The 19,347-nt window shown below is 30.7% G+C and overlaps 4 protein-coding genes across 4 annotated transcripts; 1 reads left to right on the forward strand and 3 right to left on the reverse strand.

Moving 5' to 3' along the window:
• Positions 1-784: 784 nt before the first annotated feature.
• Tsp_06232 (arginine kinase) lies at positions 785-3,025 on the forward strand. The gene is made up of 8 exons (XM_003378232.1): positions 785-792; positions 1,262-1,361; positions 1,428-1,632; positions 1,804-2,033; positions 2,101-2,304; positions 2,418-2,582; positions 2,651-2,788; positions 2,849-3,025. Exons 1-8 carry the CDS (start codon positions 785-787, stop codon positions 3,023-3,025), a joined length of 1,227 nt encoding a protein of 408 aa, XP_003378280.1.
• Positions 3,026-3,370: 345 nt separating this feature from the next.
• Tsp_06231 (putative succinate dehydrogenase, cytochrome b556 subunit) lies at positions 3,371-4,219 on the reverse strand. Its single transcript, XM_003378233.1, has 6 exons — positions 4,197-4,219; positions 4,062-4,145; positions 3,889-3,999; positions 3,774-3,835; positions 3,552-3,715; positions 3,371-3,484 (listed from the first exon to the last, which is right to left on the reverse strand). The coding sequence occupies exons 1-6, from the start codon at positions 4,217-4,219 to the stop codon at positions 3,371-3,373; spliced, it is 558 nt and encodes a 185-aa protein (XP_003378281.1).
• A 297-nt stretch (positions 4,220-4,516) lies between these two features.
• Tsp_06230 (synaptobrevin protein) lies at positions 4,517-6,483 on the reverse strand. Its single transcript, XM_003378234.1, has 3 exons — positions 5,955-6,483; positions 5,366-5,436; positions 4,517-4,540 (listed from the first exon to the last, which is right to left on the reverse strand). Exons 1-3 carry the CDS (start codon positions 6,481-6,483, stop codon positions 4,517-4,519), a joined length of 624 nt encoding a protein of 207 aa, XP_003378282.1.
• A 4,360-nt stretch (positions 6,484-10,843) lies between these two features.
• Tsp_06229 (protein phosphatase 1 regulatory subunit 3C) lies at positions 10,844-12,211 on the reverse strand. Its single transcript, XM_003378235.1, has 3 exons — positions 12,134-12,211; positions 11,221-11,929; positions 10,844-10,959 (listed from the first exon to the last, which is right to left on the reverse strand). The coding sequence occupies exons 1-3, from the start codon at positions 12,209-12,211 to the stop codon at positions 10,844-10,846; spliced, it is 903 nt and encodes a 300-aa protein (XP_003378283.1).
• Between the last annotated feature and the right edge of the window lie 7,136 nt (positions 12,212-19,347).

Raw genomic sequence — 19,347 nt, forward strand, 5'->3', positions numbered from 1 at the left:
ACGTTACACTGAATTTTTTACAGAATATAATTTCTGCTACAGTATAATATATGCGTGTTCACTTTTATTACAAAATTTCTTATTTTTCGTTTAATATTTGTGCCGAATTGTTGAAATACTTTGATACGATATGCATGCTTTGAGAATAGGTTTCATTTTGCTTTAAGCAGATCAATTTGCAGATTATTTTTGCTGATGACAATTGATAACAGCTGCCGAACGTGATAATAACGAAATTTATAAATTTGAAATTGTTTACATTCAACGAAATGCTCTAATGAAATCTTTTCTAATGTTTTCAATTTAATTTTTATTTGTTAAAATGGATGATGCATTTTACAGGCATTTGTTGCAATTTTAAACATTATCTTCTTCATTGTCAGAAACTTCCGCCATTAGTAATGGGACTTTCTTTGAACACAATTTTAAGATTTAAAAACTAAAAATTCTTCATCATTTAGCTCATCTAGTTTCACGAAATAATATTCCACTTGAAAAATTTTCAATAAAATTCTACTATCATACTTGATGCTCTTTTTAATCAAAAAATCAATAACATGCGGACAGCTTGCAAAGTCCTGCATTTTGGTAATGTAACCTGAACTTCAAATAATTTAAATGTTCACATAATATTAATTTTATAAAATGTTAATTTATTTCATATATAAATAAATAAAATATATATAAAAATAATTTTCCTATTAAAAAAATCATTTCGACACTTACTTCGATACGAGTTATAATTTCACTCACCTTTATCTAGCAAATATGTGTCTTAAAAGACATGCGTTCGTATTATATTCGTAAACTTTTAGAAACATGCATTATTTTAATTAATATTCTTGTTTCTCAGAATTTTTATTGCACGCAACGTTAAATTTTTATCAATATTGTGTAATTTGAAAAAATTTCAGTACAACTTTTAAAAATCAAAATTGAATATCAAAAAAAGTAATTTTTTAAATTTTATTTCAACAACTTGTCATGCATTGCATTTATGCAATATTTTATACATGTATGAAATATAATCGGTAATTTATACTTGAATATTATTATATATGATACCATTACTGATAAATAAGCTTGATCCTTTGTTTCTACGTCAAGGATCATGGAGTTTTTTAGTTGATTCATCTGTCTAGAAAAATATTATGTATTCTAAAGCAATTAAGATGTTTACTTAGTTCATTAATTAAATTACGCTGATGTTTAGTTTTTATTGCTACTGCTCAACTACTTTTCAAATTATTGTATTTTACAGCGAAATGGCGTTTTCAAGATTAAGCAAGACTTCCAAAATCGTGGTGCTTACTACTGGCGGAGCACTTTTAGCTGGAATTGGTACTTTTTACTACAGAATGGTAATTGAAGAGTTTTCTCACGTTGTATGGTCGAAAAACGTTTTTTTTTCTACTTACCAATTTTAGGGCGATGAATTGAGAAAAAATTTGCTGAACATCGAGACAGTGCCGAAGGATATTCAAAAGCGTTGTGATGAAGCTTATGAAATTCTTCAAAATGCGAAGGATTGTCATTCTCTGTTGAAAAAGCACTTGACCAAATCTGTTCTCGACAGCTTGAAGACACAGAAAACCAAAATGGGAGGAACCCTGATTGACGTAATCAATTCTGGTATGTAATTTTTTACCATAATGTTTGTAGTTTGTTTCATTAAATTTTATGATTTACAGTAGTCATCAGTTGTTTTTTTTGAATAATTAATATATGAAAACATTCAAAATTTTACATTTCAGTTTAGTTGTAATTGTGCTATTTTTTAATGTTGTTTTTCACTTGATTCAGGTGTGAAGAATCTGGATAGTGGTATTGGAGTGTATGCAACAGATCCGGAAGCGTACCATGTTTTCAAGAAGCTCTTCGATCCTGTCATTGCAGATTATCACAAGTTTAACCCAAAGGATAAACAACCGAAGGAAAATTTTGGCGAAAATGAGCTGAATAAATTTGAAAACTTGGATCCAAAAGGAAAATACATTTTATCAACACGAATTCGTTGCGGTCGAACGTTGAAGGTAAAGTAGTTGAATTAAATACGGTGATTTAAAATAAATTTTCTTCAGTATTTATGTTGTTGTTTAGGGTTATCCTTTCAATCCACTTCTACGAGAGGATGATTATCTTCTTATTGAACAAAAAATGAAAGAGGCACTGAATTCTTTTACTGATTCGGAACTTCAAGGAAAATATTACTCACTTTCTGGTATGAGCGAAAGTGACAAGAAGCAGCTGATTAAAGATCACTTTTTGTTCAAAGAAGGAGATCGCTTTCTTCAAGTGAGCCTAGTATTAGATAATCGAAAAGATATACTTGATTTTTTTCTAATTATTTGTCCATTTATTTCAATTATTACTGTCAAATATACCAGTGAAGTAAGTAATTCATTCTTTGTATTAAGGCAGCTAAAGCTTGTCAGTATTGGCCAGTTGGTCGAGGTATATTCCACAACAATGCAAAAACATTCTTGGTATGGATTAATGAAGAAGACCATGTACGCATTATAAGTATGCAACAAGGAGGTGATGTCAAGGCGGTCTTTAGTCGTTTGATTCGAGGAGTAAAAGTAATCATTCTTTCATTATATTATATAATATATGTATAAATATATGACGGTCATGCATGCTTTTTCAGGATATTGAAAAGAAAGTTTCTTTTGCCAAAGATGATCGTCTTGGTAATGTTACTTTTTGTCCAACTAATTTGGGTACAACTATTCGGGCGTCTGTGCACATCAAATTGCCGAAGCTGAGCACCAGAAGTGATTTCAAGGTAATTGCGTTAATGCTTATTTTGGAAGCATAATTTTCAAACTGACTAAATTGATCATAGGAAGTATGTGAAAAGTTAAACTTACAAGTGCGTGGCATTCATGGAGAGCATTCAGAATCCGAAGGTGGCATTTATGATATCAGCAACAAACGTCGTATGGGATTGACAGAATTTGAAGCGGTGAAAGAAATGTATGATGGTGTCAAGAAACTTATTTACATGGAAGAAAAGGCTTAATTAACTAACCCTGATGATGTTTTAGAATTGCTTTTATATTTAGACCACTTTCTCTAGATGTGAACATAATGTGGTGATAAGAGACTATATCATCAGGAAGTTGAATAAAAATTTTTCATTAACAGCAGTTAAGATCTTTTCTACATATTATTAGTGCAGTGGTTTCTGTCTTTTAAACAGCATTTCAAATATTAAAATATACCACCAAAACTTTTATTACTGCCAAACTTTAGACACAGAAAATTTACTACCATTTTTGGCGCAGAAATAACACAGTTAAATTTCAGTAATAATTCTTAATCAACTAACATCAAAGCTGTAAGACAACTGCTAGAGAAGCAAATTTCAATGATCCCTCCAAAACGTCAGTATAGCAGCAATTACCAAAGACAAACCAACCACAGTCCAGCCTGTCTTGTAAACAGTTGGTATGTCAGTTCCTTTCGCCAAATCAAAAGCCTTAATAAATGAACGATTTCAAATTTAGTAAAGTTTACATAAATTCATAAAAATTCTAAATTCTCACCAAGAAACGCACACCGTTCAGAGTATGGAAAGTTAACGGCCATGCAATCGCATATTTCACAGCATAAACAAATACCACCGGCAGATGTAAATTGCGAATGTATTCGATTAATGTAGTAAAATCAAATGGTGCAGCCATCAAACCAATCGAAAAAAGTGCAACCGCTAAAAATAAATAAATCACATAAATAAACATGAACGATGAGCAAAAAAAGCAGCTTACTAGTTCCCATTACCACACCAGATATGCGATGCAAACCCGACACCATCCAAGTCAACATTGGTCTAAATAAATCAACATCTAAATATTAATCTTAAAACACCGTTAAATATCAAACTTGTAAACAGTAAGATGAGGCGACAGTGGACGCTTCAAATTTTTCTGGTGGTTTAACCAATCCCAACCCCAAGACTGAATCGGAGTCTTCACATTAGAACGCAACGGTGCACTACGAAAAATGGAATTTTATAATAAAAAAGTAAAAAATAAAAAAAAATATATATAACTTACAATGTTTTGAGTGACGCTGAACCGAGTTGTTTGCCCAGAAACCTCAGTGGAACAACTCGAGTGCAATTTTGCATAGCACCAATTCTAAAAAATTTTTTTTAATTAAAAACAGCCGATCTTTAACCTTTAATTTACCGGACAAACATCGGAAAAGACATCTTCGTTAATAGTGCAAAAAAGTAAAGTCACTAACAATAACAGACCATACCGTATAATGTTTAAAGGTACAATTGTCGAAATTCACATCTTACAGTATTCATGCAAAAAACTCTGACTGCTAGCAATTCGTAGCAAAATACATTTAAAATGCTGTATTTAATTTTATATGCGTGATATATAATTATATAAATTAAATACATGATAAAATTAAAGCAAAATGTATTCTTAAACAAATAAAGATTTTGTCTAACTCGGGCTAAATTTCCACCGCGTTTTCTTACTGGTGGTTGAAAGCGTTATCTTATTGGATATTTACATAGCTGAAATATTTGAAGTTAACGAATAAAAAACTTGGCAGATGAACAACAACAAGATGTTTTATTAAAATGATGATTAAACATAATATGTAACATGATGCTAGCTGTTTTCAAGTATTTTGATCTTTTTCATATCAATTAAACATGAAATTCTGTCGAAAAAAACTGTCAAAAATAAGTACGAAAACAGTAAACTACTACTTTACATATCCCCTAGTATTACAATGTGAATTATGGAATTTATAAGACATAAGAAAAGCTAAATGCTCAAACAGACAAAGCTACATGATGAGATAAACGTTTCCATAATTAATACATAACTTTTTTTCAACAAATAAATAATGCTCAGAGAACTAAATCGATTTTTAAAATGTTCAAAGTTGGAATTAAAGTTCCGTTTAGAAATCAGAACAAAGCAAAAAGTCAGCTATTGAACTATACCATCAGTTTATTAAAAAATAACCTTATAAATAAACTGTCACTAAATGTAGGGTAAATAAAAAAATAATGACAATATTTAAGCCACTCTATGAACTATTTGATGAATCATCAAAACTGCTAAGACAGCTAGTGTAAAAAGGTAAATCAGAAACCATAACAATTGAAGATTAACATAGATTTATTTATACGACATAAAACTTTAGAATAAGAAAAAGAAAATTATGTTTTATGAAAACTAAATACAGTTAAACATACTTAACAAATCAAAATCAGAAAATACACTGATGCGCATAAATTTGAAAATTACACCGTATGAAGTAATTTTTTTTATCATAAATTGGAATTTCACATATGACGCATTAGCAACTGCCAAATAGCGTTTCAAACCTGTACTGATCTCTGTACATTTTTGACTATCCCATTCGAAACCCAGTTTACAGTCAGTGTATCACAAAACTCTTTAAGTATATGGTTATTTCGTTTGTTTTTGTCAGAATAATATTTCAAAATCATTCACATTATTAACAGCGATTTCACAGTTTACATCTTATTTCACATTATGTAAAAATTATGCAGCGTTGTTATGTTTAATAATTCATCCGATCATCATTGAATAGTTTACCATAAATAATACGAAATGCAACTTTGATGTGAAACAAAGTTTTCAGATATAATCATAAAAAGAAACGATTAAATATTTCCTCATTAAATGTAAATAAAATGCAATAAATAAAAGAATAAAAAAACATAAACGATCCGCTTGTAAAGTGATAAACGCATTTATTACAAACATATATTTTAAAATAATTCTGCATGGTGAAATTGTAAAAGTCAATTGCTTGAGAGTAAAAAGACAAAAACCATAAACAAGTTAATTACGGTGAAATATTAATATATAAAAACAGTTAAACCCACGTGCAACATCGATTCATTTTTCTAGCTTGCTTGTAAAACATTTTCGATTGAACGTTCAAACCTTCAGAGCGTTCTACCAAGTCGTCCAGCTTCTCTCCTCTTTCCAAAACTGCTTGAATGGTGTTGTGCAATATAATTTTTGTTTCATCCAGCTCTTCTTGTACTCTTGTCATGGCATCGGCAGTTCTGGGATCCTGGTATCTAGCAAGAAAAGAGTCCAAACCATTATAATCTATATGTTCTGGTTCTCGATCAACTTTCCACACAGCAGGCGGAACTTTGGCGCTGAAATCTTCAAGTACTTTGCTGAGAAGATTGTGCGCCACTCGACTGGGATATTCTTCATCGGTAACCACCAAACCAGACAAACAGTCTGCTCGAATATAAACATGGCACAAATAGCCTTGTTCTTTGACGGTAGTTCGATTTGGAATCGGACTACGATCAATTATCAATTTTCCTGTAAACACCATAAACTGACGTACACTGTTCCTTTGGAAAAAGCTGAACGACTGCAGGTCAAAGCTTCCATTCAGCAGGATAGCGTTTGGTTCAGATTTGTAAAACACTGCAATTGCAAACACCTTCATTATTTTCGAATTAATCAAAATTATACGGTCATGAGAACTGTCAATCACAAAAGTTCAACCAAAAATTTCAATGTCATTAAAAACTAAAACCAAACAAATTACCGCACTAAGACAACAGTGATATGATTAATAAATATTTTACAGTAAGTTCCCAACGCTTACGGTAGCACTGTTTACTGTCAAGTGAAGTAAACTTTTATTTTTAGATTTTGCGACTGATTTTTTGTTTTCATTATTTTAATTTATAAAATGCGAAATAAATTTGCTTTATCTATTTAGTTTGCAAAATATTTCTTTTCGATATTAGAATATCATCAGGTACAGTTTATTATTCAAAACTGTAAAATGAAATGCTGGTAAAATTTTATTTTAATATGAATGAAGTATTGTTCTGATTTTTTCAGTTGAATTTATATGTCTAACTGAGTAATTATTTTAAAAATTGCAATTAATTTGAACCTAATTTTGTACCTTTCATCGCTACAAAAATTTTGACTTTAATGGCAATGTACTACGTGAAGCTTTAGGTAACATTTAGTCACATTATAATTTTTGGAGTATTTTTTATAAATTATTTTTTAAATATTATAGTTGTGTAGAAGATGAGCAATGTTGTAGAAGATGTCGAAGAAGTGGAATTGAGTCTGCCTGAAGTAATTCACAAACTTGAAACCGTACGTTTAAATGATAAAAACGTTTGACTTGTAAAATAAATTTTTTTATTATACGTGGATATGCTGATTTGCAGTTTTTAAAGTCCTCAGATTTATTAACTGCTTATTATTTTGTTTATTTTTTAAAGTTTATTTTCAGGCATGGATAAATGAATTGAATGCTCCCGTATTGTTACGCAGCGAAGCAGAATTAGTGGATTGTGTGAAATTGGAAATGAAAGCTGTTGTTGAACAGTTGCGTAATTGGCATGATCTGAATAGCATTATAAAGCGCGTGGAGGTTCATTTTTTTCAACTTTTTAATCTTATGAAGCATTATTAATGGTTTAGATTGAAAGAATGCGATATTTGCTATGCAGCTATTTAAGAACTCGGTTGAGGAAGGTGGTTATTTGTTATTTATTTTTGTTTTCTCATCACTGGGATGACAGATAATTTAATATTAAACAGATTGAAGACCAAGCTTTTCACTTATACGCAGAACTTGAAGCGAACAGATTATCCGGTCACATATCCCGAGAGGAGCATGAATTTCTTGTCAGGTCAGATTTAAAAGATTATAATTTATTATTACATTGCAATATAATGATGCTTTGATTCAGCTATCGGGAAAGCGTCATGAAACATATGGACGTGGCAATTTACAGGCATATTCCTCAAAATTTAAGAACAGTAGGCGACACTTTTAAAATAGGTTGGTGAATTTTGAATAACTTTCTTTTGAAAATGGCTAAAATGATTGTTTTGCTTTCAGCGACTAGACCAAATTTAAAACGGTTTGTATTTGTACGGGTTTTGAAGACAATGAACGAGGTTGAAATTGCTAGCCCTGCCGAGACGATGAGGATGGAAATCGTCGATCTTCAAATTGGTACACAGCATTTGCTTCCTTTTCGTTCAATTTTATCCGGCCTTTACGATGGTTCAATACAGATGATGTAAAAGCAAAATTATTTACTTGAATTTATTACACGACTGAAAAATATTGGTTTTCCTTCACATTTCTATTGGTTCTTGTTTACGGCTTCAACTAATGTACAATTGATGGTATGTGTAATTTGAATTTCAGAAAATTAAACGGAAAACATGCGCAAATTTCACTTATGTATGATACGGATAAACACATGGTAGTGAAATTTATGCAGATTTGAAATGAAGAATATTCATTTTTTGAAATTAATGCCTTTGAATTAATAATAATAATAATAAATGGAAGCATCTCTTTGAAATGAGATTGCATTTTTAACAACTTGCGCAAGTGCATTTATTTTCAATGTATTTATTGTATGTATAATTTTCATTTTGATTAAACAGAGTCAATATTAAAAACATTTAAAGCATTTTAAATGATTATTTCAATAAAATTTGTACACCATCATTTTGCACTTTTTGTACAATTTTAACATTAAGACTGAAATCAGTTAAATTTAAATTTCCCCATTTCTTGTGCTATTTGTGACGATTATTAGAAGAATATGTGATACAAAGAAAAAATTTATAACTGGTACGAAGAGCATGATGAAGCACAAACATTCGGTGCGTTTACAGCATGAGCATACGGAAAGACCAGATGTTGTTCAGCGATGCAACTTTACTTGATAATTTGAGTTGATACTAATTTTTTGAAAAGTTTTAAAAACAACCAACCTCCTTCATATTATTCGTCCATGTTAAATATAGAATGACTAAGAATTATCGAAAAAACCACAATTGTCACTGCAATTTATTCAAATACTTACTAGATGAAAACAAAAGGCAAAGTATTCAGTGAAAAAATGAAATATTTCAAAACGTACGTTTTGTCACTTCTATTTTCACAATACACACATCCTTCGAACAATTAATTGGCAAGTAGAAAAACATTTTTCATTCATTCATTTTAAAAATGGGGAAAAATGTAAATTTCAATCATTTTCTTCGAGCAAGAAAATTCTACAAAAATTTCAAGGCAACTTTTTTCATCATAATAACTTTCCTTAAAATCAAAGGGAAAAAATGAAAAGTAAAAATAATCACTCAATAAATTTTTTGTTTTGCATAGTTTTTCGAATACACAAAGTTGCAAGCTGAGAATAATACTGTTCAATAATAATAATAATAATAATAATAATAAGACACAGACACACACTGATGTAAGTGCAAGGATAGAAAGTAAAGAGAAAAAAATTAACATAAAAATTATTGGAGAGAAGTTCTAACAATTTTAAAAAAGGAAAAAATCTGTTTTACATAAAAATTATTTTTTCAAAAAAATTTACATATGAAACAACTCTCTGCAAACAATAACACTAATATTAAAATAAATTCACAAAAGAAATAGCGGTCGTAATTTTAAAATTCAAGCGTATTCATCATCATCATCATCACCAGAGCTCGCCGTTTGGCACTAATTACAATCAACAATGTATTTAGATGACTGGAAGAGATCACCAGAAAAACTTTTGAAAAAAATATACAACGAGAGAGCCTTGAGCATTCGCCAAATTATAATTTTCTTCATCCAAACTATCCAAACGCTACAGTTGTCCAACTGAGCACTGCTTGTGCACCAAGCTCTCTACTACCTGCAAACATAATTAAATATTAAACATTAAAAAAATAATATATGCATTTATTTATTTATTTATTTATTATTCACCACGATCACTTTTGTCGTGCAAACAACAACAAAAAACTACCTACTAAAAAATGTTGAAAATTTTAAATAATCATATATATCATGCATTAGAAAAAAACTAATTTTGATAAAACATGCATTGGCATATATGATCAATATGCAATAAAAAAAATAAATCATTTTAACTATGAACGCATACATATATACACACACACTATCTATCTTTCTGTATGTTGAGAAATGCAATATGTAAAAAAATTAATTTTGTAAATTTTGCCAATGCAAAAAGAAAACGCATATATTAAAAAGCAATTATTATTATTATTCGACTGCAACAATTTTTTTGTTATATGTTTTTTGAAGCGTTTGCTGTAAGAAAAAAAAATTCTCATCATTTACATTATTTCTCAATGATCTCAAAAGTTTAAATTAATAATTTCTTTTTTACATGTTTTTACTTTAATACTTAATTTTGTTCACTACCTTATAATCGCACAGTTTTGGATTTAGGATGCGTAACTGTGAAATTTCCTGGCTGTAGTATTCAAGTTGGTCCCTGTGCTGGAGCATCATCGGCTTTCGCTACGCTCACAGTGTTGCTGCAATTGTGAATTAAAATCGCCTTACAATAAATAATATTCAAATTCAGATCTTATTGCCTACAATTATCTTTTTCATTCAAGAAAAAAGAAATTAAATATGAATAAAATTTAATTGTGAAATAATAATTTTCTGCAATTTTATAATTACTGCACAAATTCATCATCACATTGCAGTCGTCATAATTTCTCAATTAATTAAACATGATCTCAACCGAATGGCAGCCATTGAAAATTGTGTAAAATTTTCTCCAACAAAAAAAAACATAATAAATAAAACATTTAATATAACCGATCGATATTTTACATTCTACTTGACGACGATTCAATAAATTATTTGATTCAGTAGTAAAAAATATTTTTCTATAAATGAGATAAATAAATAAAATCACATAAGCATACTACACACACATCTATAGATATAAATAAATAAATAAATCTTTTCTAAATAAGTAAATGAAAGTTATAATTTACCAGTAGGGTCTGTCGTCGCATAGATGCTGCCAACTGGCAAACTCTCCCCAATGGGACATGTTCAACAAGAACGCATCCGAATGCTTGGCGCCGTCAACATTGTCCGAATCAGCTGAATAATTTTTATTATATTGCAACAAATTGGTGTTGTTGTTCAATTGATTCGATGTTGATGGATTATTAGCATCGACAGAATTGCTATTATTATCATTATTATTAGCAGAGTTGGCATCAGCAGCAGAAGAAGAAGAAGAATAAGATGATGATGATGAAGATGCAGATGTTGATAAAGTCTGAGTATTGCGACGCTGCCGGACCTGTTCATTGAATAGTTCAAAATTGGAGCCCTGGTTGTTGTCCCAAAATTCTCGACCATCTCCAGTTTTGTAGCAGACGCAAAATTGTACAGTATCGTGCGGATGAATAGAAGCAGGCTCGTTGGCCGGCATGTTGAACTGAAACTGAAACGTATCCAAATCGCCGGCACTGCGCTGAAATGTCGCCGGCTTGTCGTAATAGCTTTGCCAATTGTCGGTAGTGTAACGGATCAGTACGGTCTTTTCGAACGAGATGTTCTTCACTTTCACCGTACCGGTGAGCTTGGAACAACGGTCGTCGAGCATCACGTTCTCCAAAGCCACTTGCTGTTCGTTGGTCTTGCGCCTGAAAGCCGCGTACTGGGACGCCGGTTGGGTAAAGCCCAGATGCCATGAAGCCGGGTTCTGGGCCGCGGATTTTCTACCATCGACCATGTCCTCTTCGTCGTTCTCACTGACTGGGATCCCATGGGCACGAAGAACACTGGCACTCAGGCGTGGCGGTACATCCGACGGTTCGGTCATCACTTTCACCGTAGCCAGCTGATGACCCTGGCAATCGGCGAATGTGACTTTCTTCTTCTTCTTTTTATTATTACTTTTGCTGCTGTCGTTGGTATTATTCGGATTTTTATTCCCAGCCGACGGTGCAAAACCGCTCGCAGCCATCAGCTCGGCCCATCTCCTTCGCCAGTCGTCGATCTCAACTTTACCCTCCCTGGCCAACATCAGATTGATCTTCTCCGACTCAGACAGAGAACGATCCTTCAACACAGACGGCTTGACAAACACACCCCTCGACGCCAGAGGGAAAGTAGCCACCCGTCGACACATACCCGGTGAATCCGATGCCAACAGCTGACGCCGGCATGCCGGAATTATCGAAGATGATGATGAGGAGGAGGAGGAGGAAGAGATTGAGGAATTGGAGGAGTTGGAAGAGGAAGAGGACGACGACTGACCACTTACATTAAGATTTCGTAAAGCTTGCGATGGATCCATCGTTATTGGTGACTTCAAAAGCACTGACCCGTTGTCCATCGACATCTTTCATCAGTTCAACCTGAAACAGTTAACCAAATTAACCGATTCAAATTTCCCCCCATTGACATTATTCACACTGACAGTGCGCAATACAACTTTTTTTGCTATTGAAAAAAAAATTATCCCACAAAACCAAAGCACTATCAAAATTCATGCCAATTAAAAATTAATACAAACGGATAAAATATTTTTAATTAAAAAAACACCATATAAATAATTCTGATCATCATCTTAACAATGCAAATTAACTGAGCACATTTTTGACGTTTGTGTATTGGATGTCGAAACGTTTTTCACGCCCATTTGATTCACTACTAAAACCACTGGTGTGGAAAATAAAAATAAAAATATTTTTCCTACTTAACAGCAGGAATTGCCTTCCTCCAAAAGCGTACATTATAAAAATTTGACAATTTACATAACATTATAATATATATACAGGGGCGTTGATACGTCTAATTCATAAGGGGATGGATATAGTATCCAGAAGATCTATTTGGGACCCAGGGGATGGAAATGGTGAAAGTAGCATAAAATTTTTCCCAATGGACCCCCCTTATCAACGCTACTGTATATATTGGATTTTTATCTTCAATAATTTTAATTTTTCTATTAATTGAAAGTTTGCTCAGTTATTAAATGAAAAGAATCAACATTCAAAAATGTTTAACAATAATAATGATAGCATGAACAAGAGGAAGAGTTTCAAATTGTGTACCTTTACCTGCAGATGGATTACAACATCCCAACATATGAAAAGCTTATGAAGAAAGAACAAGAGAGAATAAGTAAGAGTGCAAAACAGAGAGAGAGAGAGTGTGTGTGGAGATGGAAATTGAAAAAATTCCAAGAACATCATAGACGCGCCACTGAAACGTAAATAAAATCAACGAACTATATAAACCCTCTCTTCATGACACAAACCACCGCCCCAAATAAACATAAATCAAAATTTAAAAAAAAAAAACAAAAACAACAAAGAAAAGAATGTAGTAGAATAAGCAAAATAATCGTAAATTATACTGATAAAAAAATAAGTAAAAAACTGCATGAAAATTGTTAGCATTGAACCTGAAAATTTGAATTATAATTTTTCTGCAAAAATAAATTAACATTAATTAATTATTGTTGTTGTTGCTCAACGAAAGAAAGAAAAGCAAGAAAATATCAAAAGCAGTTTAGCTGAATTGAATTATTATTCAAAGTGACAAGAAAAATCACGTGCTCAGTTAGCATTTTATTTGAACATTGCATGTGATTTGCATTGTTCAAACGCAACAACAACAACAGTCACACGGTGAAGAAGATTCTTCAGCATGAAATGCAATCACCACAAATATCACAGCTGATTATTCAAAATAGAAAAATTCACATCTCTTATAAACAGACAAACAGATATTCAATTTTTAAAAATGATATAATTAATTATTAAATCATTTTTTCATTACTAGTGTAAAGAAATGAATTACGAAGATGAACAGAAATTAAATATATTCACAAGAGGAGAATTCCAATTATTCAGCTGCTGCAATTCTAGTTCCAAGTAGAATTATGAATGAATGAATGAATGCTTGTTTCTTTTAACGTAAGCAAAAATAGAATGATCGTTATAACATTGTTGAAATGAACATTAAAAAAATACAGAATATATATTAAAATTTCTGAATAAAAAATCATTAGCATTACATTAATGCTAATGATATTTTTCTTACTCAAGCAAGCAAACCGAAGAAGAAACAGAGATTCAGTTGTTCAGTTGCCACTGATCAATTGTGAAATCCGTGCAAATTTCTCAGGCGACATTGATTTTTATACGCATCCAATAAAAAAACAATATATATATAAACATGTATTCAACATGTATAAACAACAACAGCAGATAATTATTTAATTAATTAATTAATTAATCAGTGCTAGAAGTAAACAACAAGTCACAAGCTAGTTCAGGGGCGGTGCAAAAACAATAGAAAAAAAATTACAAAATAAAAAATTGAATTAAAGAAAGAAAAAACAAAGTGAAAATGTAGGCGAAAATGTAAATTTCGTCGAAACTGCTTTGCTTTCGAAATGATCAGTTGAAAATTATTTATTCATGCAACAGCCACCATCAGTCGACGTCACCAAGCCGTAAATAATACTACTTGCACTTCACAATAATAAGCAAGTAAGCTTTCAGCTGATCAACAATAAAAAAAAGAAAAAATAATAATACACAAAGAATAGGAATGAAAAAATGCCCCTATTCTGCGAGATCACTTGATTCAAAAAGTTGAAAAATTTGTACTGACCAAATGTGAAATTTGAATTTTTTTTCAATCTAAATTTTTTTAGCAAAAAAATAAAGCAGCTTATTTATATTTTTTAAAAAAATTCAAACAAACAATATCGACTGACGACAAAATAAAACAAAACGCAGTTTTTTAATACATTATAATGATAATCAGGTAGAATTAATAATTGACTGCAACGTTGCATTTGGAAAAGAAAACGAAAACAAATGCGTAAAATTTGATATTCAACAAAGCAGAAAAGCTAACGATAGTGCAAATGATGATGCCCCAGTCAACTCTCATGCTCGTGCAAAATGGTCATTTCAATTCAATATTAATCGAATTATTAAAAAAATAAATAATTAAACAACAAGCAATACATATTTAAAAAAAAGAATTAACCATTCCACATCAACAACCTATATACATATAGAATGACGTCAAAGTTTCACATGATAATATCAGCCAACAAATATAAATAAACCGGTGACAACGCAACCAACATTTTCAGCACGAAAGCTGCAGAGTTGAAAACTTGTGTTGAAAAGCATCGAAAAACACAAACTGTGCCGCTATATAATATAGTACAATATCTCTCGTTCGTTGACAATAATTGCACAACTTTCTACCATATCAACAGATTATCAAAAAAATTTTTTAAATAAACATGAACACAAGCACAAATTTAATATTCAAAATTGATTAGCAAGCTATTGCACATGTTGGGATGATGATGATAATACATATATTTGTGCATCATGGGAGAGGGAGAGAGAAATGAAATCAGCTAAATTACAGAAAGTTCACAGCTAGTAAAAAGCAACAAATATACACCATAAGAGAAGAAAAAGCTATGATAAATAACGTTGTAATATAAAAACAACAATTTCATTACTTACTTTTTTTATTTTTTTGTTAACTAACAAATTATAGCAGAAGAATGAATGAATGTTGGTTGTGGAAGAAGAGGAGAAAAAGCAAACGGCGTGTGAAACAACGCAAGTACGTAGAAAGAAATCAAATTCACCAAACCAATCAATTATCGAATGGAAAATAAATAATATTCAAATCAAAATTTGGGTTAATAATCGACGAGAGACAAATTATCAATCATTTTCGATGATCATAATCACTGACCAAAATATAAATGCATATGTATATGTACATGTATAAAATTCATTATTATAAAAAAATTATCTTCTGACTTGTTGTCAAACAATTTCAAATGAAATTTCATATTTGCATAATTTCACATAAAAACAGCTTATAAACAACTATTACATGATTAATGCAATAAATACGTGATTAATACAATTAATAAACGATGATCCAATAATGCTTGTTAAAAAAAATAGCAAAAGCAAAACCAAACAACTTCCAAAAGTTCTCAAACATTATCATAATTATATGCAAGAACAAGTGGAGTGAAAAAAATTTTTTTAATGCTATATTGAATAATTGCATTTCGGTTTCGTAAATTCTTTGCTTTTTTAAATTTACAATAAAACTGATAAAATAAATATCAAACAAAAATTTTTCATTCAATAAAACAAAAACAAATACCTTTGCAAAAAGCATCTGCAAAAAATTCAATATATCAATTCAAAAAATATTGTTCTGCATAATCATACTTCCGTACATACGTACATGAGTAACATGATGCTCAGAAAATGAAAACTCGTAAACATTTTAATTTTAACTCGGTTGTGTCGTTGAAGCTTTACGTCATCGACGCGCAAGATGGAAGAGAAAATAAGCAGCGCATAATAATTTAAGTGAAAATCTCATACCACACCACAATAGTGAAAAGCTGAAATAAACAAACTGAAAACGCTAGTCCTACTGTGCAATAAGCTTTGCAAAAAAACTCATCTGATTTTATAAATTCATACGATAAAATTATTTTCAATCACTTTTCAAATTGCAACAAAATATATCCAGAGCATTACGAAGCAATCAATATAACATACAAATCAATGATCGCTAATTCAAATCAGCACAAATATAAGCGTAAACAAATGATTGAATTTTCTACTTGTGTTCTTGTTCATAAATTGATAAATTTCCAATCACTTTAATTCAATTTATTATATTTTCATAAAAATCTCAAACAATTTTCCAGCAGACAACTGCATTTTTTTAAATTCAATCGTTGCAATACTAGTACTACTACTACTACTACTATTGCTGCTGCTAATAATAATAATACGTTAACAAACGCTACTGATTAGGTTGCATATTTGTAAACAAAATTCAAACCGATTTAAAAGCTGTTCTTTTTTTACTTCATTCAAAAATTTGAATTCACAATTTGAAATCTAATTCATTAACTTACAAATTTACTATGTTTACTACTACTGATCAAAACAACAACTGACAACAAAGCAACTGTACAACTGGTCCTCTGCTTGCAATACAGAAAGCGAAATTTGATGTTCAGTTTCAAAAACAACACTTCATTCTTTCAAATGAATATAAGAAGCTGGCTGAACTGAGATTTCATGAAACTTGAACATCAATTGCGTCATTTCCATTCAATTGCTATTATTGACAATAATCGCATCTCACAAACGATTCTCAAAAAACAAAAAAATAAAAAGCTTCAACAACAAGATCTGATCAATTTGCTTCGACAACCAATGATGAAAAATGATGGATAACATGAATCTGCCACATACTAAGCGTGTCCATCACAAGCAAAATTGGCTACATAAACTGAAAATTATATGTAAAAACATTTGATGATGCTTAAACAATTTCAATTTCCTTCAAATCATTCTCAATAAAATCTAGTCTCTTCAACAACATCTACTACCCACATACAAGTGTTGTATGAACAAACTATGAACTGATATTTTTTTTCTGTTGCTATTATTAAAATATCCTACTATTCATTAAAAACGTTCAACTTTAAGCTAACGAAATATTGCACATGTTAACCTTGTACAATATTATGACTGTCCTATTCGTTACATACATATATTTCAAATTATTTTAAACGCACGCATCATTGACAAACATTTATACAACAATTTGTCGACACATAACCTACAGCAAACGTTAGAAAGAACTTCCATACATCAAAGAATGCTAATGACCTATTCACATCCAGTTTCTTTACAATTTACATTGCAGACCGGCGTTTCAAATGTTCCATGCAAAATATAAATATAATAAATTACAGATTATCGACAAAAAATTTCATTACATCGACAAAACAACTAAAATTAGAGATTTCAAATTATCGTTTCGAGCCAACTGCTGACATTTTCCCAAATCGCTGAATGGACCTATCCAACTGACAACAGTCAAGCATTAATAATAAGTTTTATTTTTAAAAATAATAATAAATAAAGCAAAATCTGCAGTATCATATGAAATCATAAACAATGCAGTTGAAAAGCAAGAATACAAACCTGAATTCAGCTGTTCAGTCAACTATATTTAGACAAGTAAACACTATTAACACTTATATGAACATATGACAAGATGAAAAATCAGTTTAATGTGCTCTTTGAACACTCAACGACTCGTTTTGCAAATACTTTTCTTTCCAATGCAATGTCTGAACATATCTAGAAAGCAGCGCTATCTAATAAATATGGCACGAATGATGGCAAATATCACAACTGCCTTATTTGGGTCAAATCGGATAAAACAAATTAAAACAAATCCATGTACAGTTTAAAAATAATCAAGTATTATATGCAATACATTACTTGAAAATCAGCTGCAGATGCATACTTCAAATGTTCATCCATTGTAATGACTTTTTTATCTTAAAGGAAAAATGCATTTCAATAATACATATTTTATTTTGTGCGAAACTGGCTTTACGCAAGCAATTTAAAATTATGACAAACTGATCACTTTTTTCATTACTAAACTAATCATACACTACAGTTTTGGTGAATTTTATCAAGTAATAGAAATTTCTTCGTGTTATTTTTAACCTAACAACTGCAAAACACTTTTGAGCAAATAATCAATTTGAGTGAATTATAAAAGATGCTCGTTTTGTAATTCTTTCTTGCTTGTTTTCTGTGATATGTACTTATATTTTCTATGAAATATATATTTAATTTTACTGAAGTTGACATAATGACAGAAAAAATTAATTTCAACTACAGATAAAAATTAAAATCCTGCTATTTAAATTAAAATCATTTTATGAATAATAAATGCCATTGAACATGCATTTATGACAAATTACTTAAACAATAAATCATACACTGATAACATAAAAAGATAAAGCAAAGCACATTTATTATGCGTATTTTCCAAGATGAAAGTTGAAATTTTAAAAGTTGAATTTTCTGCACATAAAATGAAATTGAAAATAAAAGTGAACAAATTTTTGTGCATTTCTTCATCATGAAAATGTATTATGAAAAAGAAGTTTGAGTTTTTTGTAAATTTGCAAATAAAAAATTTCGTGACGTGTAAATTTTTGACATAAGGAAATTTTATCAAAAAGTACTCATTTCTTAATATAAATCAGAACAAAGTAAAAATGTTTCACATTTATTTAAATGCAAATATTCGAACAAGTTGCAAACAACAAGGCACAGTGAGCAATATTCTGAATCTAATTAAAACAATGGACTGTATTTCCCGAACAAAAGCAGCAGTTCTGAACTGGGGATTCTGGACATTCCACGTGAATGGTCCATATCCACCGTACATAAAAGTGCCACAGTCAGCAGGATGCCGGAGCTGCTGATTAGGGACCGTGGGATGGAATTTTCACCGACTCTTTTAACATCAACGTCGAAACGGACAACTCTTGAGCAACCACCAACCAGCGATTCTTGTAATGCTTCACAACTGCTCGGCGTTCCATCAGACAAATTCCAACAACTCTCGCGT

The sequence above is a fragment of the Trichinella spiralis genome, assembly GCF_000181795.1.
Source record: "Trichinella spiralis strain ISS 195 chromosome Unknown Scfld4, whole genome shotgun sequence".
Lineage (NCBI taxonomy): Eukaryota > Metazoa > Nematoda > Enoplea > Trichinellida > Trichinellidae > Trichinella > Trichinella spiralis.

Coding starts and splice junctions, on each gene's coding strand:
- Tsp_06232 (XM_003378232.1), top strand. Junction 2,034..2,100: donor GTTGCGGTCGAACGTTGAAG/GTAAAGTAGTTG, acceptor GTTGTTGTTTAG/GGTTATCCTTTCAATCCACT. Junction 2,583..2,650: donor GTTTGATTCGAGGAGTAAAA/GTAATCATTCTT, acceptor ATGCTTTTTCAG/GATATTGAAAAGAAAGTTTC.
- Tsp_06231 (XM_003378233.1), bottom strand. CDS start 4,219: ATGTCTTTTCCGATGTTTGTCCG. Junction 4,000..4,061: donor TCAGCGTCACTCAAAACATT/GTAAGTTATATA, acceptor CATTTTTCGTAG/TGCACCGTTGCGTTCTAATG. Junction 3,485..3,551: donor TGAACGGTGTGCGTTTCTTG/GTGAGAATTTAG, acceptor TCATTTATTAAG/GCTTTTGATTTGGCGAAAGG.
- Tsp_06230 (XM_003378234.1), bottom strand. CDS start 6,483: ATGAAGGTGTTTGCAATTGCAGTGTTTTACAAATCTGAACCAAACGCT. Junction 5,437..5,954: donor CTTGGTAGAACGCTCTGAAG/GTTTGAACGTTC, acceptor ATATACTTAAAG/AGTTTTGTGATACACTGACT. Junction 4,541..5,365: donor ATGTACAGAGATCAGTACAG/GTTTGAAACGCT, acceptor CAAATATTTCAG/CTATGTAAATATCCAATAAG.
- Tsp_06229 (XM_003378235.1), bottom strand. CDS start 12,211: ATGTCGATGGACAACGGGTCAGTGCTTTTGAAGTCACCAATAACGATG. Junction 11,930..12,133: donor AAGCTTTACGAAATCTTAAT/GTAAGTGGTCAG, acceptor TCTGTGTTGAAG/GATCGTTCTCTGTCTGAGTC. Junction 10,960..11,220: donor CTGCTACAAAACTGGAGATG/GTCGAGAATTTT, acceptor AAAATTATTCAG/CTGATTCGGACAATGTTGAC.